Raw genomic sequence first — 26,170 nt, forward strand, 5'->3', positions numbered from 1 at the left:
GAGCAGCTCAGCCGAGACTCAACCCCAGCCCCGCAACACATCATCAGACACACAGGAGGCTGTGAAGGCTGGAGCCCCAGTAGACAACGTATGCACACAGCTCTGCTCCCCCCCGCCCCCAAGCCCAGCACGCATGCCTCACCAGCTGGCCCACACCTGTCATATGACCCACTTCAGACACACCTGTCACAGCTAAACACACAACTGTTCTCGCTCTTGGCACACACCTCAGACACACAAGCCTCCAGGCAGTGATATAAGGAAGAGAGGGCTCAGGTCAGACACCGGGAGGACCAGCAGAGTTGGGAGAAGCAGGAGGGCTCGGTGCCCACCCCGAATGCACACCAGGCCGGTATCCGTCCTCTCTTCCCACCCTCCGGTCCCTGTTTGGCCCTTGCTCTGGCTGCACAGCCCTATCAGAACCCCCCATCCCGGGGGTGCGGGGAGCTGGGGGCCACTTGCCATGCGAACTTCGAGCCACCTGTTGGCGGCCGTGAGGAAGAGGGAGGCGATGTTGTTGGAGTCCGTGTATTCAAGGAGCTTCTGCTGGAACCGGGCCTCGTACCTGGAGGGAGAATGGGGAGGGTGAGGGGGAATAATCTTGGTCCATGTAGCCCCCGGGACTTTCCTCGCCTGCAGAGGGGGCTGCCTGGGCCTCAGCAGCCCCCAGACATGCCACCTCTGCCACCTTATGGATGCCATTCCTTCCTGGAACTCCTTCCCAGCTCCCTCCTGCTTATTCAAACCTGTCAAAGGTGCCACCTCCTTCAAACGCTTGTTTTCACCCCAAGACCTGCTCTCCTCTGCAGGGCTTCCCTGTTACAATAAAGCGCACCTCCACCCACCCAGGCGCTCAGGCTGGAAACCCAGGAATCATCGGGATTCACATCTAACCCCTCAGTCCTCCTATTTCTTTCTCCAAAATAGCCCTGGCCTCTGCCTGCCTCTGGCCTGCTTCCTGCCCACTGCAAACTCACTTGGACTATTGTATCAGCTTCCTGATAGGTCTACCTGCTATCTCCCTACAGTCTACCCTCCACACAGCAGCCAGCATAATCTTTCTAAGTCATAAATTGCATCCTATCTCTCCCCTGCTAAGAATATGAATGACTTTTAGGATAAAGAACAACCTCCTTGCCAGAAGCCTGTGTGAGCCAGCTCCTGCCAACCTCACCCACCTCCTTCCATGCCACAAATTCCCTTGCTCACTGTGTTGCAGACACAGAAATTACAGTAAAGTAATTTATTGCTTTACTTGCCTTCTTTCAGTTTTGTGACAATGCCAAGTTCTTCCCCACCCCACGGCCTTTGAACATGCTGTTCCCTCTGCCTGGAATGCTTTCTCCTCTGCTCTTCCCAAGGCTGACCCCTCTCCACTTTCAGGCTTTACCTTAAGTGGCACCTCCTCAGAGTGGCCTTTCCTGGCCTATTTTTCTCCATCTCTGCAGCCTGTTTGTTTCATAACCTCTGCTCATATGTTAATTTCTCTAGCTGTTTAGTGTCCATCTCCCTCACTAGACTGTAAACTCCATGAGGATGGAGACCATGTTTGTTTTGGTCACTAATGTATCCCCAGCACCTGGCACTGTCAATAAATATTTGTCAAACGAATGAACCTTCCCTGACCCTCTAAGATAGATGGGACCTCTCTGTACAAGGAACTCTGGAGGCTTCTTTCCTGCCCTTGTGCCCTCATCACGTTCTCCCTTGTGTTACTTTGTATGGATCTGCCTCTTCTCTCTGACAAGCCTGGGCTCCTGGTGTCGCTCTCCTTGGCCACCCCTTCAGACTTTGCGCCAGGCCTAGAGAAGGGGGCAGGTGTACTTGTTTGATGGTGAATGAAAGAATGAATGAAAGCTCTCTCAGCATATGGTCTCAGGGAAACAACTGAGGGGACTCAGAAGAACTCAAGATGGATCTCGTGGGCATTTGCTTTTCACTCCCAGAAGCTGTTTGTTCTGCTTCGATTTTTTTCTGGGTGGAGGGCCTGTGTCTGAATCATGTGTCTGAGGAGAGCAAAGCAAGTCTCTGAGTTGTGAGAGGGTGTGATCGCCCAGCCACAGGGTCGATGTGTGTGTGTGTGGGTGATGCGTCTGAGGGGAGTGTGAAACCATTGGTCTGAGGGTTTGTGTGGGTAAGTGGGTGTTGAAGATATGTATGTATGTGTGAGTGCATGTGTGAGTGACTGGGGAGTCTGAGGGGTGTGTGACTGGCCTGAGGGGTGGGTGTGCATGAGAGTGTGCGTGAGATGGGAGCTTCTGTGGTAGGTGTATGACGGTGTAAGGAATGTGGAAAGAGCCCCAGTTTTGGGGCCATGTGGACCCAGGTTGGAGTCTGAGCATTATTACTTACAGGCTGTGCCTCAGGACCAAGGCTCAGTCTCCTCACCAGTAAAATGGGGATAGTAATAGTTCCTACATGGACTGAAGCAACCATTCAGTGTTGGGCACCCTTGAAACTTTTCTTGGGAAAAAGCAGGGCCTCCAGAAAAACCCGGAAGGTCAGCCAGGCCTGGGTTCCAAGCCCAGCACCAGCTCTCACTGTCTGTGTGACCTTGGGCTGGTTACTCAGCCTCAGCTGTACAGCGTGGCTTCTCCTACCTATGTCATGAGGCTCTTATGAGGATTAAATGCAATAACCCACACACATACTTGGCACATGGGAAGTGTACAACCAATAAATGCTAGGTAGCTCTCAGCAGGACAGGCCTCTGGGCAAAAAGCCAATGAATTCAACACATTCAGGGATGATTTAAAAAGTCCTTCACTCAAATTTAAAACTCATTGACCATGTCAGTGCAGGGTGTGGGAGGCCTCCCAGGCAGCAGTTTCTCTGGCTAACCGCTGGCTTGGTCTGAGGCTGGTTGCAGGATGTGGGCATACACTCAGATCCTACTGAGGGGTCTGGCCCACTCTAGGAAAGTCGCACTCTCTCTGCCCCAGGCCCTGCCCAAAGGCCTCCAGGATAACAATTCTAAGAGGAGCATCACTGAAACTTAGAGTAGAGGTTGGCCCAGGAGTGTTGAGGGGTCTGGAAGGTGAAGGAACTGGGGAGTTCAGGTTTGAGAAGAGGAGGAGGCTGGAAGGAAACCCTGGAGTCATGCCAGGCTCCAGGGAGTTTCTGTGGGGAAGACAGCACAGGCTTGCACAGTGGCAGGGGATGTCCAGGGAGCAGAGCCAAGGCCATGGCAGAGCTCTGCTTTGCTTTGCTTTACTCGGACAAGACCCCAAAGAGGACCTCCCATTGGCCCCAGATGCCCCAGAGAGTGAACTGGGGCTGCAGTGCTGTACCAGGAGCCTGGGAACCTCTCCCAGGGCAGCAGCTAGACTTTGGGGGCTGGAGGGAGGAGATGCAGGCAGGCCTCCTCAGACCCTGTCGGCTGGCCCTTGAGCCCTAGGGTTACTGGACACAAGGCTGGTGTCACATGGTTACTGTCATGCCCCGCACAGCTGTGCCATGCTAAAAATAACCTAGAGTCATTCTCTGGGTGAGGCTTAGAGACCAGAGCCCCAGTATCTGGGTCAGGGGGTCTCTGGCCTGTCTATCTGGAGGAGAGATGCCCTAATACTTCAGACAGAGACTGAGGTGGGGAGCAACAGCCCCCTCCACTCCCAAGGCAGCCTCAGATGCTTCTGTCAAGCCCAACATCACAACTCAGAGTGGCAAGAGGATGGTGGGAGTTTTGGAGGAACTGAAACTGAAGTTTTGGGAGAGTTCCTCCAGCCTGGTGAAGTCTTATCTCCTCTTTGAGTCCTAGCACTAATGACACCTCCTCAATGAAGCCTTCCATGACTGCCTCCCTTCTATGTTCCCAGAGCCTGTGTCCCCCTTTCTTTCAGAGTACTTGTCACATGGGTTTGTCCTGGCCTGCTCAAAGCCTGGACTGTAAATACTTCCAGGGCAGGGGCTCATCTGACTCATTTTTGTCTTTTTAGTGCCTGGTGTGGGGCTTGGTGAACACTCAGTAAATGTTTGTTGAATGAACAAGAAGGTTCAAATCTGTACTTTGTGGGACCTTACAGAGAGCCTCGATTTCCTTATCTGAGAACTGGGAATAATCAAGCTTTCCGTTTCAGATTGCAGTGCAGAATGAATGAGACTGGCATGTAAAGTACTCAGCATAGTGTTTGGCTCACAGGAGAGTCTCAATGAAAGATGGCCTCAGGGCTGGCCCACACCATGTAAGGGCCTTTCCAGCATTGATTTGTGAGGAATTGTCCCAGCCTTTTCTCTTTTCATGTTTTGCCTTAGTTCACAGAGGCCATGGGCTTGGCTCTAGGCCTGAGATTCTCCTCTCTGGATCATGCCGCTAGAGCCCACTAGACCTGACACCTTGGGTGGACTGGCCTTGGGGACTGATGAGGGGTTGGGAGACATGTATCCTGGGCTTTCCTAAGCAGAGCCCTGAGAATTGAATCTCATGACCTGTGACCCTGGCTCCATCCCCACACCCCTACCCACCCAGGGTGAATCTGGTACCTGAAGGCCCGGATGGTGGTGAGACCTTCCACGGTTTCGGCAAAGTGCGAGAGCAGCGGGAGCTGGGTGGTGTCGTCCAGCTGCTGCAGGTCCCTGTGCAGGGGAGCAGAGCCGAATGGTTAAGAGGGCAGCTCAGGGCTCAGCCTGGGTCTGAATCCTAGCTCCACCTCCTACTACAGCGTGGGCAAATAGCTTCACCTCTCTAGGCCTCAGTTTCTCACCTGTAAAGAGGGGAGACAAGGGTACCACCCCATCAAGCAGTCGTGAGGACTGGATGAGCTCGTTTATGTAGATACTTAAGCAGAGCATGCTGAATGGTTACTGTTATCCTGGGCATCGTCCACCTCACGTCTGCATCTATCTACTTGCTTTGCCGCACCGCCTCACTCTGCAGCAGTGTTAGTTCCCTTTCACAGGTGAAAAACTTGAACAGCTAGTCAAAGGAACAGAAAGACCAAACTCCACGCTTTCAGTCCCCTCCCCGATAACCACCACAGGCTTTGGATTTAAAGAGCTCCTGGAGAGGGTAAGGCCAGTGGTTTCCATGGCAACAGAATTGTTCCTGCTCCCCACAGCTGCACCTTGACAAGTGTATTAGTGCCAAGGGGGTCAGCTTGGGAATGCAGGAAGCAGCTTTCCTGGACAAACTGTCCCCAGGGCCAGAGTGGGTGCCAGGGGAACAGGGTGGTTTCTCTGGCAGAAGAAATGAACCTTGTAGATCAGCTTGTACGGTGTTTAAAAAGCCACTGTGATTTTGTGAATATCAGTGCACTATGCTCCATGTGGGTACCAGGGGATTCTGGATCACCCAGGCAAAAAGCCTTTTATACAAATCGTGATCCTTGTGGGCAAGGTAATTGTGGCCAAAATGTATCTAAATTTAATTATTATTATCATAGCCAATCAGAGTTTTGATTCATTTCTAACAAACTCTGTGTACTTGAGAGAGGTACTTAACCTTTCTGACCACAACTCCCAGTAAGAAACACATTTTGTGTCACGAATCAGTACACACACACCCCCATACATGACCAAAACAAAGGTTTCATCAAGCAAAGCTTACTGTTACTATGTGAATACAGTCTGATGTCTTCTATTCTATTTCATTAAAAAAGTTACGGGTTGTGATCTATGATACTGATTTCATGACCCACTGATAGGTTGTGATTGGCAGTTTGAGACACACTGGCCTAAAGATTCTTAAAAATTGTCCCTACAAATCTTTGAATCTATGAGCTTAACAGAATCACTCCCAGAAAGAACTTCCAAGAGAACATTCTTAGAAAATTTTGAGTAGGAAAGAGTCATGCGTGGCTCCAAGGCTCATGAAGGCGAATGTGATCAACGCAAAAGGCTGTGAGAGGCTCCCTCAAGTCCAGGCTTCTAGCCCACGTGGGTTGGGAGGTCTGGCTGCCATAAGACCCCTCACATCAGGTGCCCTCTGATTTTATGCATCAGCCATCAGCCTGGACACTGGAACCATACAATCCTCCCGGTAAGCACTTTGGCAAAACGAATGAAGGGCATAATGACGTGCCTACCCCCTGACCCAGCAATCCCATTCCTGAGCATATCACCCAAGGAAATAGTTCAAATAGTAACTGCAGTGTGTGCGTGCTGACAGATGGTTAGATTAGGAGAGTGGAACATGAATGTTTCCATTTTCCATTGTTTGGGGGGACACGCCTCTACTGCTTTTACGATGATGATTCTAATAACAGTGCTGAAGTGCCTGTTGCAAAGGACTTCCCATCCCTCTCCCCCTGGCAAGTGCTGCCGTCACCTGGATGCCACCCGGAAGTACTTCTGGATGAAGTAGCCCACTACGGCCAGGGGCAGGAGGGCCACGAGGAACACAGGTGTGACATAGGAGATGACGGCCAGGGCGGAGACACAGAGCAGGGTGGAGCGGCTCAGGCACTCCAGCGTGGCCGGGATGTGCTGCAGGAGGGTGAGAAAGGGAGCTGAGTTTTGGTATTTGATCACCTTCAGTGTGTTACCTGGCGCCATAGTTTGCTCTCTTCCTTTATTACGGGTACATGTCTTACCCCTGCAGCTACGCTCTAGGCTCCCTGAGAACAGGAATTAGAGCTTTGTTTTTCACCATCTAGTAAGATGGCAAATAAAGAACACAGGCTAAATCAAAAGGAATATTCTCCACAAAATCAGTCACCTTGGTTTAGAGTATGCTTGGAAACTTATTGTGAGCCAGAGTGGGCTTGGATGGAAGCCAAAGGGATGTGGTTTCCTTCAGTCTTATTGTGAGGGTTTCCCAGGGGAGGCCCCAGGTCCTGAGGCAGCATTATAATCAGATGGGGGCCACTGGGTTCCTACCCCAAGGCTCTGATCTGGGGAAGCCAGTGCCAGACAGGAAAAGCTCCTGGGGGCCTGGCCTCTCTGAACTGCGGAAATGCGTCACCGTCCTGTGTACCTGGTCGATGGTGTTACAATCGGATGAGAACCTGTTCAGGATGCTTCCAAGGGGTGTGGTCTCGAAAAACCTAAGAGGTAACCAGAGGAGCAGTTACTCATGTGTTTACTGATTTCCTTCCTGTTTACTGAAGGAGGACAGTTATTTCTTTCGTTTCAATGGCTATGGGGTCATCCCCAGGTCTGCTTTCCCAGGGGCATTCATCTTTGCAGGTCTGTAGACATCTGGCCTGTGTCGCTGAGAATTTGGGTGGTCACCCAAAGGAGTGCTGGCCCCTCCCCAGCCTCTCTGACCCTACAGCCCACGTGTGACCTCTGCCAACGTTCTCTGCTTATCGCTCTGCCCGACACACTCAGGACTCCCTCTGTGTCCTCCTGGGGACACAGAATTCTCTCCAGAGGGACAACTCTCCCAGGGTGGGGAGGGGACAGGGCCCCGGGGCAGCTTGTTGGCCGGCTGACCCTGCAAGGCTACTCCGGCTGTCAGCACTCGGGCTGTGACCCAGAACCGGCACAACCCCAACAAGAGGATTTCAGAACCACAGATCTGGACAAATAGAGGGTAAGTAAACCTGGAGGCCGTGTCTGTGGGCCACAGAGTGCTCACAAGGCTGAAAAGTAAAAAGTGCAGATGGTGAGGTCTGGCATTGAGGAGGGGCCAGATAAGCTGTTTGCCTACTGTATTTGTAAACCGAGTTAGCCAGCCAATTGGTCTGTGACAGCTTTAAACCTCTTTCGCACCAAGCAGCCTTTGGGGGTTTTATCCATCCCATTACAGAGGATGAGAACAGCTTCCCTGTGTGTCCCTGGGGTCAGAACCTGCAGAATGGCTGCGGGCGGAGAGAGAGGCAGGGGAAGTGAGAGCTGAACCGTGGGTGGTACCTGACTAGGGAGGGGAAACTAACATTTACGCAGAGCCTGCAGACACTCGCTGTGAAGGGCTGTGGTGATAATTAGATGAGCTAACCATGTAAGATTCCTAGCACCATGTCTGGCTGAGTACATGCCAGTTTCCCTCTGCTTTCTGCACCGAGGAGGGCACTTTTCTCACATCATCTCCTTGAGTCACCCCCAGAAACCTGTGACAGAGATCGTATATCCCCATTTTATTGATGGGAGACCTGAGGCCCAGAGAACAATGACTTGCCCATAGCCTAGCACAGCCAGGGGAGAGGCCTACCTCATGGGAGCCAGAATGATCTGGTTTAGCAGGCTGCAGTGCAACCTCTTGGCCACCTTCAGCCCTGTCCACTCCACTGTGATGGATGTGACAAGGCACAGCACGATGCCCAGGCTGCAGAGCACTGTGAACACCATGGCGTAGATGGTCTGGTCGAGGGAGCACTCCTGGGCCTGGCAGAGAATGAGGCAGGGTCCTGTGGGGGTGGGGGTGGGGTCCATGCTCAGCCCTCCCCCCACCCCAGCCCTGGCACTGGGGCTGCTGGCCACACCTGGCTGAGGGAGCAGTTCCTGGACATGGGGCTCAGGATCAGGGCGCTGTCAGTCCACTTGGCCAGCCAGTAGTCAATGGCCACCAAGACCATGTGCTTGAGCAGCTGGGAGAAGATGAGCAGTGAGAGAAGCAGGATGCCAGCCGAGGACAGGTACTTGGTGCAGGCCCGCCACGGTATCTTGGCACGCTGGTGCAGCACCGACGACAGGTTGTCCTCCTCCTCACTCTCGGCCGCCTCCTCTGCAGGCCGCAAGAACCCTCCCTGTGGCTTCACATTGCACACCCCTCTGAGGGGAACCGGGGGGGGGTGTCAGCCCCACTTACAGATGGAAAGACTGAGGCACACAGATGGGATGGGATTTCATCAGAGGCACACTATCTCCCCACTCCCAGAACCCCAAACCTTAGTCTCCTCATGGTTGACCAGACCTCAGGCCATGATTTCACTCCAGTCCCACTGTCTGTACCTTCCTCTTCGTCCTCATCCTGCAGGAGGCCATCTCTCGAGGACATGGCCCGGGGCAGGCCCTGGGGTGGCTCGGCGGCTTTTCGCTCCACAGTGGTCTCCTGAAAGACAGATGGGTCTGGCCGATGTCCTTGGGCTGTGCAGAGGGGAAAAGGGAGGGTAGGGGGGCAACCACCCCCGGTGATGTCCAGTGTCAGTTTCCAGGTTGCCCCTGCCTGAGGGACGGTCCAGATGGACACATGTTTGCCTGCCAGAATTTATTCCTTCCCCTTCATCAGCTACTAGCACCCCTATATCCCTGTGGGAGACCACCTCTCCCCTATTCTTAGTCTCTGTGATTCAGGGGGCTGATCATTCTCCCTTGCTCCTGGGGTGTGCACGTGACCCAGGACTGGTCAATCTTCACATTCCACATCCCTGACCACAGTGATTTGTTTGGGGTGGGCACATGACCAAATTGGACCAATAAGAGTCAGCCCTGGGACTTTTGCTAAACTATCATGAAAGAGGCACTTTCCTTCTGGCAGAGTTGTTGACCTGGGAGAATGGAAACCTGAGATTGCCAATGGCCCTCATTGTTATATGAGAATGAAGCCAATGTGAGGTGAGTAGAGCCAAGGGATGGCGAGAAATAGATTCCTGATGATATTTCTTGACTACCTGGATCTAGCTCCACCTGAAGCTATGGCATTGACTTTCCAGTTTCTTGAGCCAATAAAACCTTAACTACCCACCCTTTTTTTCTTTGCTTAGCCAGTTTGCATTGGTCATCTGAAGCATTGTAACTAAATGGTACCTGACTATCTCAGGATAAGTGGACGTCATCCTCCCGACTCTGCCTTGGGTAGCTGGCACAGGTACTGGCTCTCTAGTAGGAGCAAGTTCATGCCCAGCTCCCACATCTGTCCTTTGTGTGTGTGCGGGGGGAGGGGGGGCTTCCTGGGGCCAATGAGGGCAGGAAGACCTTTATGAGTTCAGGTTCTAGCAAAACCTTCCCCTCAGGGGGTGGCTGACTGGCCCCCAGAATACACCCACCTTCTCCAGCTCTTGGTCCTGCCGGTTCATGAGGGTCTTCCAGTGCTCAAAGAGCTGGCACTCAGACCTCTGGAAGTCCTTGAGCGTGCCCTCCCTCTGGATGGTGCCATCCTTCATAGCGATGATCTGGAAAGACAGAAACAAACCTGGTGGGGGGCTGGCTGGGGAGGAAGAGTGGAGGTCACACCCCTGCCTGACTGAGAGGTCTAAGATGGATGTACACAGAGCACATATCTTTTCCTCACCACAAACGGCCTCCAGCTTGCCCACTGCCCTCAGCAACACACTCCAGGATTTACAGTCTGGTACCTCTGGGGGGGTATTCTCAATGGTTGCCCCGTGGTTGATAGGAGGGTTTGCAGAGCAAATTAGTGCATCCTGGTCAAGCTGTCTGGTTACCCCCAAGGACTCCAGCAGTGAGAGTTGTTTCCATATACTGAAAGGGCTAGTAGCACGTGACCCTTAGCTCCTCCTCATGGCAGGTCTGATATGTTCCACCAGTGTTTGGCAAAGCACCTGTTGGTCTAAGTGTGTGTGGCCTCTTTGAAATCAATAAAACTTATTTTATTTGAAACATTTAATGTTTTATACTCATGTAGACCCATCAGTAATTCAGAAACCCATCCTGCTCCTCTCACCCCCACCCACCCCATGCTGGGGTTCAGGGACGGATGCCCAGGAGTCCTGTTCACTGACCCCTTAAGGAACCAGGCACCTCCGTGTCTGCCTTCTTTGGACTAAAGATTGTCCTGAACTGTCTCACCAGAATCACCACAAAAACTCAGACACAAATCTGTACCTGCTTTAATAGCTTTTTTAAGAAATCTAAATTTTTTTCTTTTTTCTGCTTTAATATCTTTTTTGAAAAATCTGGATTTTTTTTTTTTTTTTTCATAGTAGAGGGAAGATCTTACCACATGTAGAAGGAAGACTTATCTGGGGGGAATTAGCAGGGCCGATTACCACAGACCTGAAGCTTAGGAAGGACCTCAATTTCCCTGGACAAATTTATGTAGGATTCAGGCAAGAGCCAGATTTCACAAGTCACATGAGTCCCATCTTAAAAATTAAATGCTTTCCAGTTATTTGAAAAGTAACTATTGTCTTCACATTGAGGAATATGGGAATTTAACTGACGTGGGATTTCACAAAATTGCACTCTACTGGTAATATTGAAGTTTCTATTACTACTGCCGTTGTTTGTTTCCATATTTTCCATTTGATCCTAACTTGAATCTGATGCACTAGTGGGCAGAAAGATGGCTCTCCCCTCCAAATGGGCACTCCCCAAGGCTAGGCGGGTGAGTCATCAAACTGGGCAGGAAACAGAGGTAAGAACTGAGTGTCTGCTCCTTTTTGAGACTTCTTTGTGCCAGCCTTGTGTGTACCCACATGGGGCCCGTGTCAGGATATGGATGTCTGCAGCTCTAGGTGATACCAAACCCTTGGGCTACGCAGGGTCTCCCTGATTGGCCCAGCCTGTGTGAAGCCATCCATTGCTGATCTCTTCTGATTTGTGGCCCTCAGCAGTTGCTACTGAGACATCTGATTGACTCCTTTGAAGATGTCCGACTGCCTCTCCCACCTCAGCCCTCCACAGCTTGACCCCCTTGTGGCCCCTCACCCAGTCTGCATGCGGCAGGTACTGTAGCTTGTGCGTCACTAGGACCACTGTCCGCTTATCATCTCGGAGCAGCTCAAGGATCCCAGCCTGCATCAGGTGGTCACTCAGATGGACATCCAGAGCTGAGAAGGGGTCATCCTAGGCAGAAGGGAGAAGGTAGGGACACATGTGGGAAGAGGGGATAACAGTGAGAGTAAAAACCACCAGAGTTACACCAGCTCTGTTTGAGGGACTGACACTAACCCAGCCCACTGCATGGTCCTGGACAGTGCAACCAACCTTTCTGGGCCTCAGTTGCCTCATCTTGAAATGGGGCTATCAGTTATGCCTCTCAAACAGATCTAATCACAAGCATTTCCTGACTCCTGAACCTCCACTGACTCCCTATAGTTAATATTAAGTCTGAATTCCTTAGCACACTAATCCAGGCCCTTTATTTACCACCTGCTCAGTCTTCCTTTCCAGTCTCACTTTTCATCTGTCTTGTGCAAGCTCCCTACGCTCCAGGTTTCCAGGGAACTTGCCATTCCAGGCCTTTGCCCAAGCTGTTCCCTCTGCCTGGAGTGCTGATCTGCCTCTTGTCTGTCTGGTGAATAGTGGAGGGTGGAGAATAAAGCTGGGGTCAGAGACCTGAGATTCCTTCTTCTAACCGTCTGTCCAAATGGGCTTCCTCTTTCCTTCTGTTTAACTGACTCACTCTTCAAGACCCTCCTCTAGGAAGCCCTCCCTGATTACCCTAGCCCTCACAGTTGTCTCCCTGGACATAGTCTGTGTCACACAGTTTGGTTTTCAAGTGGGCTGTGGCTCCTGAGTGTGGGTAAGCTCTGTCTCCCTAATCAGACTCTCAACCTTTGAGGCCAAGGGCTGGGTCTTAGAATTCTTCAGTATCAACTAAGGCACCTCACTCAGAGCTTGGCATGAAGTAGGGCAGGTATAGATAAGTTTTATCTCATGTTTGATTACTAGTGGTTAACTGGAGTGCTGTGTTGAGAAGGATTCTGAGGCCAAGTTAAGTTTCCATGGGAAAGAAAGCTGTGATCAATTAGCAATGTCTGCTCTGGGCATGAGATGTGAAGTGGTAACTCACCTTCCATGTATTTGCCGTTTTTATAGTCGGGCTAAATAAGTGTTAATAGGTTGCGGCTGTCCTACAGGGAGGAGGCCTATAATTACTACTCGCCTCCCCTCCCTACTGCAGAGCCCAGTGTGAAATCCACATGGGTCAGTTGGACTAACCTTGCCTCAGTTTCTCCATCAGTAAGATGGGTAGGTAATATCTCTGGCAGGAGAGGATTGCTCCTGGAGGGGGAGGTTGTTAGGTGATGGTGTGTGTGGGTCTGTCTATCTGTGTAGGCAATGAGCCAAGGTGGCAGCCAGACACAAGGACCCCAAGGAGGTACCAGCTGGTGCACTCACCAAGAAGACGACGTTAGTGTGCTGGTAGAGGGCTCGGGCCACACTGATTCGCTGGCGCTGACCACCGGACAGGTTGATGCCCTGCCGCCAAAGGGGAGGAAAGGTCATGCCCTCACAGCCCTTCAGAAGAGACTGTCCTGGCCCCTACTTGTGAGCTCTTTGGGAGGGAGGTCTGGCTCTATGCACCTCTTTGCCCCCTCCTCACCTGGCAGAGAAGGGGAACTTGTACATGTTTACTGAATTCATTCAGAAGTGGGGAGAATGATTCCCAAGGTGCTAGGGACCATCTGACCCATGAAAACCAGGATGGAGGAAGGGCGGATTTAAATCACACATAAGGAGGACAGCCACAGAAGAATCCTATTTGTTTAAGCTTATGGAGGAGGGACCCCGCCCGGAGAGGGAACAGGAAGAACCACCCTGAGTCTAGCGCAGTGTTGTGCGGGCTCCCAGTACATACTTGGGGCATGAATGGGAGATGTCAAGTCATCTCCAGCCTGGGAAAGTGCTAAGCTGACCTCTGCACCAAGCAAGACCGAAAACTTTTCGAGGACAGCCACCAACACAGGGCTCAAGGGGATCATTTGATCCCACTGCAGGCAACTCTTCAGCCTTCCCCCTCTCTCATTTCTCATTACCTGTTCTCCCTGAGAAGGATGTCAGGGCACGGTGATGGTGTTGGGTGGGGAGCAGGGGAGGCTGAGGGCCCCAACTTTGAGAACCACCCCCTGGAAGCTGCTACTAACCCGTTCCCCAATCTGGGTCTGGTCTCCATGCGGCAGGATGTCGATGTCTGGCTGCAGGGAGCAGGCTTCGATGACCATCTTGTACCTGCAGTGGGGTGGGTGGGGACACAGCTGATCAGCCTGGCCAGAGGTGGGCCTGGGCATTTGCAGAGGGTCATTACCTTCCAGGCAGATGTGCCCAGGAGGAGCAATGGCTTTAATGGGCCTCCTGATGGGTGTAAGCAAACACCTCGTGAGCTTGAAAAGAGCTGAGGGCAGCACCTGACACCATCACGAAGAAAGTTAAATATTTGAAAGATGAAATTGGATGGGAGCAAATAGCCACATAAGTGACAAGAGAGGGCCTGTGGCCCCTGTGCAGAGGGAAAAGCTGCAGCCAGAGCCCATGCCTGGAGCACTGCCAGGGAAAAAATCACTGCTGGTTTGCTTAGGCAATAAATGATGATGGCTGGTCAAATATTCGCCTAGCCTGCTCCCCTCACACTTCCCTGGTCAGCTCTCAGCCTGGGCAGGTGCCAGCCAGAGTGCACGGAGGCATCACAGTGTCTTGGTGACATGTACTTGGGTGTCAGGAAGACTTGGATTTGAAACCCATTTCTGTCACTTACTGGCTGGGTGACCTCGGGAAAGTTACCTAACCTTCCTGAGTCTTGGTTTCCTCATCTATAAAATGGGGATAATAATAGTACCTGCCTACTGGGATAGATGTGAGCATTACAGGAAATCATGCATAGCAAGAGCACCTGGAAAGAGCTCCATGGATGTTAGCAGTCATTAGCACTGGAGGGATTTGTGTACAAGCTGCGGAGCTGGGGGTAGGGAATCACGAGAATGGAGACTCACGGAGGGCTGGGCGAGCCTTTTCACCAACCTCAAGAGAAGGCACCAGGGCTCCTGCACCTCCCTCCCCTCCTGCCCTCTCAACCGTGGGATCTGGACTGCCCTGATGCCCAGCACATTTGGATCATTTCCAGATGGACCATATGGAACAGGCTGGAATCCAGATAAGGGGGCTGGAGAGCAGGATGGCTGGGTGAGGAAGATGGATGGAGAAGCAGGCAGCCGGCTGGGCTTGGGGGCTGGGGCAGTGGCTAATGCATGACCAATTGCTCCCCTCCCCAGCTTGCCCCCCAACCCACCTCCTCGAGGTTTTTACCGTTGTTTGTTGAAGGGACTCTCAAAGGTGATGTTTTCCTCCACGGTGGCATTTAGCAGCCATGGTTTCTGAGAAGCATAGGCCACAGGGCCTCTCTTCCTGGAAAAAGCAGGGCAGGAGTAGGGGGGTATTCTCAGGGGGTCATTGTCAGAGGTGGTTGTCAAGCTGATGGCTTAAACTGGGGCAAGGGGGTGGGGGAAGCACTAAGATTAGGAGGTGCAGTTGGCAGAAATCTGCTTTGTGTGGCTCCTGGTGGCCTCTCGTTCCCCAAGGGCCCAAGGCAGGCTTGGGTGCTGGGTCTTAGCTGGCTGGGGGATAAGGGACCTCAACCCCTCCCTGCTCTCCACCCCTCCCTATCCCACCCCTTCAGTCTGTTCCCCTTCCTAAGTCTCTACCCAGAGCCTGGGAAGACCCCAAAGTGTGACCAAACTAAGTAAATACTTGAACCGTGATTTCCTCCTTCCTTGAGTAGCCCTCAATCCACTCGACTTTGATGTTAGCAGGTAACACTCCAAATGGAACTTTTTAAAAATGAAGAGTCAAGGAAACCACATTTAGTGTGATGTGGTTTCTGAAGACAAAAAAAAGGAAAGAAAGAAAAGGAAAAGATGACCACCAGACAAAAATGATCTGGTGTGAAGGGAGCAACTTGATGCACGGAAGCAGCGGTGGCCTCCAAACCACCGCATGAAGCATAGCGCCCTCCCTGGCCTCCTCTGCAGCTGGGCTGGACCTGGGGGGGCTGCCTTCCACAGCTCTGTGGCTCCCTTGGCCTGAGACCTCCTCTGAGGAAGTCTGCCCTGGAGGGCGGTGCTCTCGGGACACAGTACCTGATATCCGAGTCGGTTGCCGTCTCCCGCTCTGGGCTGCAGCAGGGGAGGAAAGACGTACCTTCAGGGTTCACCTGAGTAGACTGAGTTCTCCATAGACATTTTTTTTTTTTTTTTTTTTTGCGGTACGCGGGCCTCTCACTGTTGTGGCCTCTCCCGTCGTGGAGCACAGGCTCCAGACACGCAGGCTCAGCGGCCGTGGCTCACGGGCCCAGCTGCCCCGCAGCATGTGGGATCTTCCCGGACCGGGGCACGAACCCGTGTCCGCTGCATCGGCAGGCGGACTCTCAACCACTGCGCCACCAGGGAAGCCCTCCATAGACATTTTGAGCTCCCTCAAACCCACCGTGAGTGCCTTTATAATCCCTGAGACCAAGGCTGCAGCCACAAAAGCCACACGCCATCCAGGGGAAGCCTCCACTGCCTGAATACACACGGCGTGTGTGAGGAAGGCCTCAGGGGACCTGGTTAAGTTACGAGGGACAGTGGGGGGGAAGGCACCACTGGTGTAGGCTCATGGCGGTGGGGGGGTGCTTCCCACGTCAGAGGAGCATGAGGCCCAACATGTGGCTCCTGCGGACCCAGCCTCTGCATCAGAGCGCAGATGCACTGGCCGAGGTCTCGGGCTGACATGGCTGCACAAATATTTGGGGCAGGAAGTGCGCTTTGACCGCAGCCAGGCGAGGCCGGGCAGGCCACCATGGGTGTCTGCAGTCTGGGGATGGCAACCTACAGCCAATGGAACTCAGTGTGGCACCTAGAGAGCTGAGAAGGGCTCCAGGTGTGATTTGCAGCTCCAGGTCCCTGTCAGAAGACAACCATGGAGCCTGGGGGATCTGCTGAGAGGCACATGGTCAGCTGTGGTGCCCACGTAGCCTGGACAGACCCCAACTGCTCCAGTGTCAAATACTCCGTCCCGTTGTGTTCATCCATGTGTTCATACTTGTCACATACCATGAGGTCTGATTTTTGGCTCAAGAACTATAGTCACTATGGCTAGAGAGCCTGGGCTGTCATCATGCCCTGGCACTTGTCGACAAGGTGGGAGAAAGGGCAGAGAAAGTATGGGGAAGTGAAACCTCTGTGGTGTTGGAGAGTGAAGGCCAGAAGCTTAAACGGATTTCCAAGGTCAAGTCAACCTCCCACTCCTGACCTCCCACCACCTCCAGTGTGTCTCGATTGTCTTGAAAGAGGTGTGGTTAGGCAGGGTTTTGAAGGTCTTAGAGCCACATCAATCTATTTCACTTGGATGTCTTAGACGACCAGAACATAAAGCACATTGAACATAAAGCAACACGACTGAATTTTCCGTCTGCCTAGGGGATACCCACCTCTGCTTTTTATAGCTTTGTTTCTCAACTTTTCTTTCTTTCTTTTTTTTTTTAATTTATTTTTTATTTTTTTTATCTTTGGCCGCTCTGTGCAGCATGTGGGATCTTAGTTCCCTGACCAGGGATCTAACCCATGACCCCTGCACTGGGAGCACGAAGTCCTAACTGCTTGACCGCCAGGGAATTCTCCAAGCCCCTTCCCTTTATTGGAACCCACTTCCAACCGAGCTCCAAGGCTGTACCTGGGGTCCTCTCCCGTCTCGCTGTCAGGAAGGCTGCTGGGGCACAAATGGGAAAAAACAATACCAGTTACTTCTCACTCCATTACCTTCCTCTCCATCACACTGTGTCTTTGGGGAGAAGCAACCCCACAATCCCCACCCCTCCGACCCATCCCCAGTACCCCCAAGTGGCTTCCTTGGGGGCAGAAACTGTTCTTCTCAATCTCTGTCCCTCCCGCAGCAACTGGATGGGCCCCCTCCAAACAGCAAGGGCTTCATTAGTACTCCTGACACAACTCCAAGCAGCAGTGAAGCTGGTTTGGCATCAAGACTGGCTTATAGTTGGGAAAACTAAAGCTCAGGGAGGGAAAATGACTTTCCCAAGGTCATAATCATTTCATACAGCATTTTCCAACTGTGGATTGGGACCCGAAAATTGGGTCTGAAACAAGTAAATTGCAACTGCACTTAAAAAGAAAAGAAAAAAAAAAAGAAGAAAATACCAATGTGCATTGCATGTGGTCAAGATGTGTATTTTTTGTGTGAATTTTTTTTCTCTTACCTATCAATGCATAAATGTAGTGGACTGTGATGTAAAATCTGTTTCATACTGTGGATTACAGTAAAAAAAATTTTGAAAATCACTGAGTGAGGGGCTTCCCTGGTGGCACAGTGGTTGAGAGTCTTCCTGCCAATGCGGGGGACACGGGTTTGTGCCCCGGTCCGGGAAGATCCCACATGCCGTGGAGCGGCTGGGCCCGTGAGCCATGGCTGCTGAGCCTGCGCGTCCGGAGCCTGTGCTCCACGACGGGAGAGGCCACAGCAGTGAGGGGCCCGCGTACCGCAAAAAACAAAACAAAACAAAACAAAACAAAAAACACTGAGTGAGGTGACCTGAATTTTGGTGCCAACTTTGTCAGTGCTCTTTCTCCTGCCCCAGGCCACCTTTCAACCTTCCAGAAGCAACCTTCTGCCAATGAAATCTGTACTTCTGACATGCACATTTGGGGAAAATCAATCTGTTCTGTCTTCATGCAGATCTTACTTTAATAATAGTAAAACCAGCTAACATTTATTGAACTTTTATAAGCACTGTTATAAGCACTGGAATAGTATTATCTATTTTAAAGCTCAAAAAAACCATATGAAGGAGGTCCGCACTTTATAGACAAGGAAAGTGAGACTTAGAGAGGCTAAGTAACTTGCCCAAAGTCACACAGCCAGCAAATAGCAAAGAAAATAGATTTGTCTAACTCCAAAGCTTCATGCTCTTAATGACTATGCTACATTGCTTCACTGTGATGACCCAGGCCATACCTCTGATAAATTTCTTGCCAGGAAAACAGGATGGACAAAAACAGGGATGGAAAGAAGCCTGATGAAATTCTCTTTTGTCCTCTGCTGAGGAGCAGAACAGAATGGACCCTGATGGATATATAATCACCAGTACCCTATGAGCCTATTCGCCGATCTTTATGGTTTCATTTCACTCCCTCAACTCAACCTAACCTCATGTTCCCTAACCATCAGATCGCTGTAGTTTATGGACAAACTGGTAATGTGAGACAGATTAAAAAACCCAAGCTTACAAATTCCAACTCTGTGGCCACAGCCCAGATAAGCTCATCGCTGCAGTCTTCTGCCTTGCCTGCTTCCAGAGTTGCAAAGGCTGTTACTTTTCTGGAGGGAAGCACATCTGTGGCCTCCCTGAGGACCCCAGCACACACTGAACTCCCTCAGCTCTAACTCAGTTTGCATCATTATCTGGGCTGTTCATTTAGCCCTTATAATGGACTACCTTCTTCTCTAATCAGCTCCTTAAATCCCCAGGGGGATTTAAGGCAGGAAGAGCATCTTTTTCAGCTCCCACAGTGCTTAGCACATGACGTGTAAGTCTTTTATCCCCAGGGGGATTTAAGGCAGGAAGAGCATCTTTTTCAGCTCCCACAGTGCTTAGCACATGACAGGTCTGTAATAAATGGAGGTTGGTAACAGACATCTTTAATCGTTTGGGAGGAAGGAAGGGAGCGGGTCTAGCACTCAATGCGGGCCATCCTCATGCCAGGCACTGTGTGAAGTTGTTTGTATTCATCACTTCATCCTCACAACAACTCTATAAAAAGATGTTAGTATCCCCATCTTACAGATGGAAACACTGAGGCTTAGAGTTTGCCTGATGTGCCCAATGGTACAGAGCTAGGAAGAGGGGAAGCTGGGATGTGAATCCAGGTTCATCTTCTCTTTCCAGTGTAGTTCCAGCCTTCCTAGAATGAGCCTCCTAATTGTGTGTGTATGTCTTAATCTGAAAAGTAAAAAATGGTATGTGTGGCGCACACTTCCTCTCATTGATTGCTGGGCTCTTAAATGAGTGTTCCTCTTCTGCCTGCACTTTTGGGACCAAGCAGTGAGCTAAGAAGATGATCTCTCCTTTTCTCTGACCCACCTCCTTCCCTGCAGTCAGCTGTGAGCTGGGTGCCTGTGTGCATGGCAACCCGAATCACTGCACAGAGCCTGCCCTCAAAGGGCTCACGGTCTGGCAGAGCGAGTCAGACAGGCACAGAAGTCAGAAAGTTATAAGGGCCAAAAGAAAAGTAGGAGCAAGAAAGTCCTATAGAAATTTGGGGGAAAAGTACACACAAACATATATGCAAATATGCAGAGAAAAGACTGGAAACTTCTGGGTGGTGGGATATTAGGTGGTTTTTAATCTTCTTTATACTTGCGTATCTTCTCATTTAATGTACATTCTTTTAGAGTCAGAGAAAAATGTACTTTTTACAAGTAGTTTGGAGGAGGAAGAAATCTGAGAAAGTGAGGAAGGGCTCATAGAAGTTACAGGTGAACGGAACCACGAAGCGGGAAGGATGGAGACAGCGGAGGTAGAGGGAGGGAATTCTAGGCTGGAGGAGGAGCCTGCATGAGTGCAGGCAGTGTGAGAAGTGGAAAGTACATGGGCTCTAAAGTTTGTATCCGATGGGCTTCTCTACTCACTGGTTGTGAAATCTTAGGCAAGTCCCTTTCCTTAGGGGAGCCTGTTTCCTTATCTATAAAATTGGGGTAGTGGTAGGAACCTCACCATGACTCTGGGAGAATGTATTACCAACATAGCTCATAGCTGGTTGGAGGGAAGGACCTGGGTGGGGTTCGAGAATGAGGATGGGGTGGGCGGGAGATCATCCTTTCAGCTCAGTGCTTGGTTTCAAAGGCACAGGCAGAGAGGAGTCCAATGGCCCCAACATTCATTTAAGACCCCAACAATAAATAAAAAGGAAAGCGGTGGAAATTGAGGTTGGAAGGGGAAGTTAGGACTTATGGGTCTCCATGGTCCATTCATCCTGCCCCAGAGGGGCTTGTTGCTGCCCTGAAATGTTACCTTTCACACACAGTGCCCTTTCCGATTGATGTCGTTGGGTCCTAATGCCAAATCTCTGGGGGAGGAAAGGGTTTTTCTTATTGTTCAGATGAGGAAACTAAGACGCAGAGAGGTGAAGTAACCTGCCCAGGGTCACACAGCTATCGAGTGGCAGAGTCAGGACCACAACCAGAGACTATCTAGTTCCCAAGTCGGGCTCGTCATGTCCACATGGTGCCCCTGCTGTCTGCTCACCATCTTACCACACCTGCCTCCAGGAGGCAGCCTTAACACCCACTACCACAAGGCAACAATGTCCTGAGGCAGGCTCAGAACAAGTAGGGCCCAGGGCGCACCCCTCCGTGGGTGGCAGGGGCAGCAGGGAGCTCCAGAGAGGCCAGTTTGCAGTTCCTCGTGGGGAGGTACCTCAACATTTTCCTCGGATCCCTGCTTCCTGCTGTCTCACCAGGGATGTTTAAAATCAATCTACTGTGGACATTAATGGTCCTATTCTTTATTTCCAGGGAAAGAATTTCACTTGAATATATCTGCTAATTTTGAGTGTTTAGCAGAATGTTTTCCTCTTAAAGATTAAGGAGAGAGTTTGCAAATTCCCAGGTTAACAGTGCATCGAAGCAGAGAGCCAGGCAGGCGCAGGTGACTATCAGTAAAGTGAATATTTGGGAGCCGCACGAGACCTGGGTTCTCCCAGAGACCTGGAGCCGGGCAACAACTGATGTGCAGGATCCTCTCAAGGCTGCTGCAGTAACCCTCCAGCCTAGAATGTAGGACCTCACCCCTTAAGCCCCCATGCCCATCCTAGGCCTCTGTCCACCCAGGACTGGTGAGCCCCCTGAGGGCAGGGGCCAGGTCTTCTCCTTTGTAGCTTACACAGAGTGGTTCACAAAATACACATCCTGTGGGGGGCATCTGGGGCATGGCATGGAATAGCCCTCCAGCCCCGTCTCCAAGAAGCTCAGTGTCATGGGGGAGACATGCCCCAGCATGCGGTGTGAGGCATGCATGAATAGGATTTGCACATTCCAAATGCTGGTGGAGAAGTTGGGTGGTAGAGGTCTGGGTGAGGGAAACAGCTTGGGCAAACGCATGTGGGAAGGAGAGAGAGGTAAAGACGCATTAATTGCAGTCTCCTAAAGGTCATAAGTTGTTCCTGGTTCATTCATTTAGCAAATGCATTCATTTAGCAAAGGCGCTGTGGATACAGAGAGACAAACAAGATATGATCTTTATCCCCAGGGAGCTCACTACAGTCTCTCCTGGAGACAGGCTGGAGTATAATTAAAGAGCAATAGGGGAATTTTGTTCCTGGAATAGAAGTACATCGTCAAAGAATAATATTTATAATAATATTTATAGGGCATTTGCTACATGCCAGGTTAAGCCTCACATTAACTCCACGGGTAATAAGGGAAAACTGGTACAGAAGGGTCACAGAATTTCCCAAAGCACAGAGTCCAGATTTGAACCCAGACAGCCTGCCTCCAGAACTTTTGCTCCTATGCGCTCAGCAATACTGCTCATTTTTTTCAAGGAAGGAATAAATGAATGGTTGTACACACGAAGCAATCTCCCCAGAGCATTCTCTGCTGTGACCCTCCTAATCCCCCAAATCCCTACCTTGTACCTCCTGGAACTCTTTCTGGCTGCCTGGTCACCAGGTCTTGGCCCTGGTATGGTTGAAAAACACCGGAGCGGCTTGGCATCGCCCCTGCCTCTGGCTGCAGACAGGCAGGCCCACGGGAGGGGCTGCTGGGTCAAATGCTATTTTGCTCTTGGCTCACTTTGCAAGCGCATCGTTGCCCTGCAGCCCTGCAGCCCAGGGTCTGAGGCATGGAGCTCCTGCAAGTAACGGAGGGGGGCCCTCAACACACAGTCCCCACACATAACTCATTGCCAGGGTAGGTGGGCCAGGCAGAGCTGTGTACGTGTCCAGGATTTTGAGAGACAAACAGCAGATGAAGCCAGCTGAGCCAGGTATGACCAGCCTTCTCCCATCTGCTGTAATGAACTCCTGACTGATCTCCCTTCCTGCAGTCTCTCTGTCCCCGATCCCTCATCCTGTATCACCAGCACGTTTCTCCTACAGCCTTCAGGCTAAATCTTGTTTCCCAGGCCAGGTATACAGGGTGTCTGACCTCAGCCCAGCCCACTTCTTCTTCTTCTTCTTTTTTTTTTTTTTGCGGTACGCGGGCCTCTCACTGTTGTGGCCTCCCCTACTGTGGAGCACAGGCTCCGGATGCGCAGGCCCAGCGGCCCAGCCACACGGGCCCAGCCGCTCCGCGGCACGCGGGATCCTCCCGGACCGGGGCACGAACCCGCGTCCCCTGAATCGGCAGGCGGACTCTCAACCACTGCGCCACCAGGGAAGCTCCCAGCCCACTTCTTTAGTCCTGTCCTTCACCAGCGTCCCTAACACCCACTGCTCCGGCACCAGAACCACACCCTCTTACATGATCACGCCTTTGCCCACACTGATACCCTTGCCTGGAACATCTTCCTCTCCCACCCCGGCCTCTTCCATCTGATGAAACCACGCTCGTCCTTCAAGGCTCAGATACCATGTCCACGTGAGCCCTCCTTCCTTGACCACGGAGGTCGCTGTCCCTCTGTGCTCGACGGTGGCGCTGATCTGCGTTCTCCTCCCTTGGAAGCAGCGGCCACGTCCTCACCATCTTTGCATTCCTATCGCTGTGCTCGGGGTCTGGCACACAGCAGGTGCTCAGTAAGTATGGGGTGAACGAATACATCAATGTCGAGAAGCCAGAACACGAGTTGAGTCATGAACAAACTCTCACAACGTCCCGGGGTTGGCTGCAGGCTACCCTGATGTGCTCGCTATGCTTGGGAGGAAAGCTGTGCTGTGGAGGAGGGCAAAGTGGATCCTGGAGCAAAAAGATCCTTTCACCACCACCCCCTCACTGAGCCTGGAACAGAGCCAGGATGTGGGGCTCCAGCTGCCGGTCGAGGAGAGCGTCAACGCAGACAGAGCTGTGAGCTGTGCTGCGATGGTTCTGCTGAGGTGCGGTGGCGGGGTATCACAGCCATTGAGGCTGCTGGCCTTCAGAGTGGTCAGGCTAGCTATTTCTTCATGCTTCTCTCAAGCCCCTTCTCTCTCAGCACACAGTGGAAAGCCCATGCACTTGAGCACTTAGGGGCACATCCCACTTCTGCCATTTAAGGGCTGGGTGGCCTTGGGCAACTTGCTTCACCTCAGTTTCCTCATCTGTTAAATGGGGATAATGATAATGCCTACTTCACAGAGTTTGGTGAAGACTGACCAAGACAATGAAGTAAATAAAGTGCCTCACACAGTATCTGGCACACAAGAGGTGCTCCAGGACCCTGGAGAGACCCCTGTACCCCCTGGGGCTGGGGCAGAGGTTTCCTAAGAGAGAAGAGGCAGCAGTCAGACCCTGAGGGTTGGCACACATTGGAGAGGAGGTGGGGGCTGAGGCTGAGCTGCCTCTGCAGAGGCCAGAGAGGTGCTGACACTGGTGTGACTGCACCTGAGGGTGAAGGGGGTGGGGAGGAGATGAAGGAAGTGGGGCAAAGGGAACACGCTCAGAGGGGGTCTGATTCAGGCTGAGTGGGACACAGACAGGGGAATCTAGGGGCAGCCCCAGTCTCTGGGCTCTGGAATCCCATCTAGGAAAGGCCTGCCCTGAGAGAGGGCCTGGATCCAGTTTGCCCTCCACATGGAATTTGGAGAATAATCCCTGGAACTAGGACCCAAGGGACCCCAGCCCAAGGCAGCGGCCAGGCTTGAGGGAAAAAGCCCAGGCTTGGGACCCTGGTCTGCATGCTGACCAGTAAGTCACCCAGTCTCTCTGTCCTCAGTCCTTACTTCTGTGAAATGGGGCGGTAACACCCAGCGGGAAGCTTCAATGAGATCGTGCTTGCAGTGCACTTAGCAAAGGGCCTGCCCATAGCAGGTGCCCAATAAATGATCAGTTGCTTTCTTCAGCTCACAGTTCACTGGGGGCTCCTGTCTTCCCATCACAGACGCACACAGGCAGTCAATGGACAAGGGCTCCTCCCTCCAAAGCCCTGAGGGGCAGTTGGTACAAGGGCCTGGCAACGCAATGCTTGGACCTTTGCAGTCAGGCTGTGTTGAGAAACACCCGAATAAGATAGGGAATGGATGCAGAGACCCTCTGTCCCAGACATACCACATCCCCAGTGGAATCAAGGTTCCAGAGACTAAGGTCATGGGAAACCCAAGGGGCTTGTTTGCCAGCCCACAGCCCCGTTGAGGAGGGAAACTTGCCAGATGTGTTGGGTGCACCATTCAGGGACATTTTGGAAAAACAGGAAATGCGGGTACATGCAGGTGTTCAGACACTGGTCCCAAGGTCTTTCTCTCTGCTCAGTCTGCACTCAAGCTTATGAAAAAACCTGACATCTTGCCTCTGCTGAACTGGCTGTGACTTTCATTCCTGAAACCTCAGTCGGATCCCTCTTTCTCTTGGATTCTTGGATACTGGGGACGGGGAGGTGTTGGGGATGAGTGTCGGTAGGCTCCAAGCCATGTTGTGTGATGACTGCAGTAGCCATGTTCTGTCCAGGTTTCTGAACACCTTTTCCACCCTCTTCATTTCTTGGCTCTTCTTTTCTGGCTTTTAAAAAAGCCTTTATTTTATATGTATCTTTAATCAACTAGTTTCAAGTGCTTTTTGGAAGTGTTTTTGGAAGTGGGTATAAATAATAGATTCATGATTGACTCAGCCTAGGGCTCTGGCTCTTTAATTAGGATAGTAATCTTTGCCCAGAAACCCACATTTCTCTGGTTTATCTCTGGCTCCTTGAAATACCCACTGAATGGTCTGTATCAACTTTGCTGATGACCAAGCCAGAAACAAATGTTTGTGTTACGGTCCCTGACACTGGGAGGCAGTGCGGCTGAGTGAACGCGGAATTTGGAGTCAAACAGAACTGCGTTCGAATTCCAGCTCTGCCACTTATTAGCTGGGTGTTTGGCCCTTCTCTACAACACGAGATCTGTTAACGCTACTTACCTTGCTGGTTTTCATAAGGATTAAATGACATAGTGTGTGCAGAGGACATAGCAAAGTACCTGGCACATAGTGAGGGCTTAACAAATACTAATGATGGTAACGAGAATAACAATTCAGTGCTTTCATTGAGTACTCGCTGAACACACCCGGTAAATGCATGATGCATCCTCCACTGAGAAGGAGGGTTGAAAAGAGGGCTTCCGCCTGCCCACTGTCTTTCCCCACTAACTGAGCCCGGAGGATGCACGTAGTACCTGTTCCAGAAGACGCCCCCTGAGACCTTCTGCATCTCCCCCAGGGTGGCTAGGAGGAGCGAGGACTTGCCGCAGCCCACCTGCCCCACGATCATGGTCAGCTGGCCTGCAGGGAGGGAGGGCGGCAGATGGGACTGGGGCCAGGAGGGAGTGTGAACAACCACCACCCGGAAAGACAAGACAGACAGATATACCCAACCCCGGGGACCCCATTTGCTTTCCTCCTACCTAGAATCCCCAGGGAGTCCTTTGAGCCTTTCCTTCTGGAAACCTACATCCTACCTCTGGCTCCCCAGGTCCTTCCTCCTTCCTATTGCTTATCCGCCCCCCCCCCCCCCCCC

General features: G+C 51.7%; 1 protein-coding gene across 2 annotated transcripts in view; it reads right to left on the minus strand.

Annotated features, from left to right (window-relative positions):
* ABCC8 (ATP binding cassette subfamily C member 8) overlaps positions 1-26,170 on the minus strand; it is a 76,689-nt gene that overhangs the window by 4,961 nt on the left and 45,558 nt on the right. Inside the window, exons 16-30 of one of the 2 annotated variants that reach the window (XM_007458781.1) lie at positions 25,830-25,935; positions 17,209-17,241; positions 15,636-15,671; positions 14,806-14,904; positions 13,650-13,734; positions 12,904-12,984; positions 11,488-11,625; positions 9,864-9,989; positions 8,830-8,929; positions 8,361-8,602; positions 8,090-8,256; positions 6,911-6,980; positions 6,263-6,420; positions 4,480-4,572; positions 463-565 (exon numbers count right to left, since the gene is read on the minus strand). In XM_007458781.1, coding sequence (XP_007458843.1) covers positions 463-565; positions 4,480-4,572; positions 6,263-6,420; positions 6,911-6,980; positions 8,090-8,256; positions 8,361-8,602; positions 8,830-8,929; positions 9,864-9,989; positions 11,488-11,625; positions 12,904-12,984; positions 13,650-13,734; positions 14,806-14,904; positions 15,636-15,671; positions 17,209-17,241; positions 25,830-25,935 — 1,637 coding nt within the window. Of the gene's footprint in view, positions 1-462; positions 566-4,479; positions 4,573-6,262; positions 6,421-6,910; positions 6,981-8,089; positions 8,257-8,360; positions 8,603-8,829; positions 8,930-9,863; positions 9,990-11,487; positions 11,626-12,903; positions 12,985-13,649; positions 13,735-14,805; positions 14,905-15,635; positions 15,672-17,208; positions 17,245-25,829; positions 25,936-26,170 lie in introns of both variants that reach the window. The other variant, XM_007458780.1, reaches the window with a different exon arrangement.

The sequence above is a fragment of the Lipotes vexillifer genome, unplaced genomic scaffold, assembly GCF_000442215.2.
Source record: "Lipotes vexillifer unplaced genomic scaffold, Lipotes_vexillifer_v1.1 scaffold892, whole genome shotgun sequence".
In the NCBI taxonomy this organism is placed as follows: Eukaryota; Metazoa; Chordata; class Mammalia; order Artiodactyla; family Lipotidae; genus Lipotes; species Lipotes vexillifer.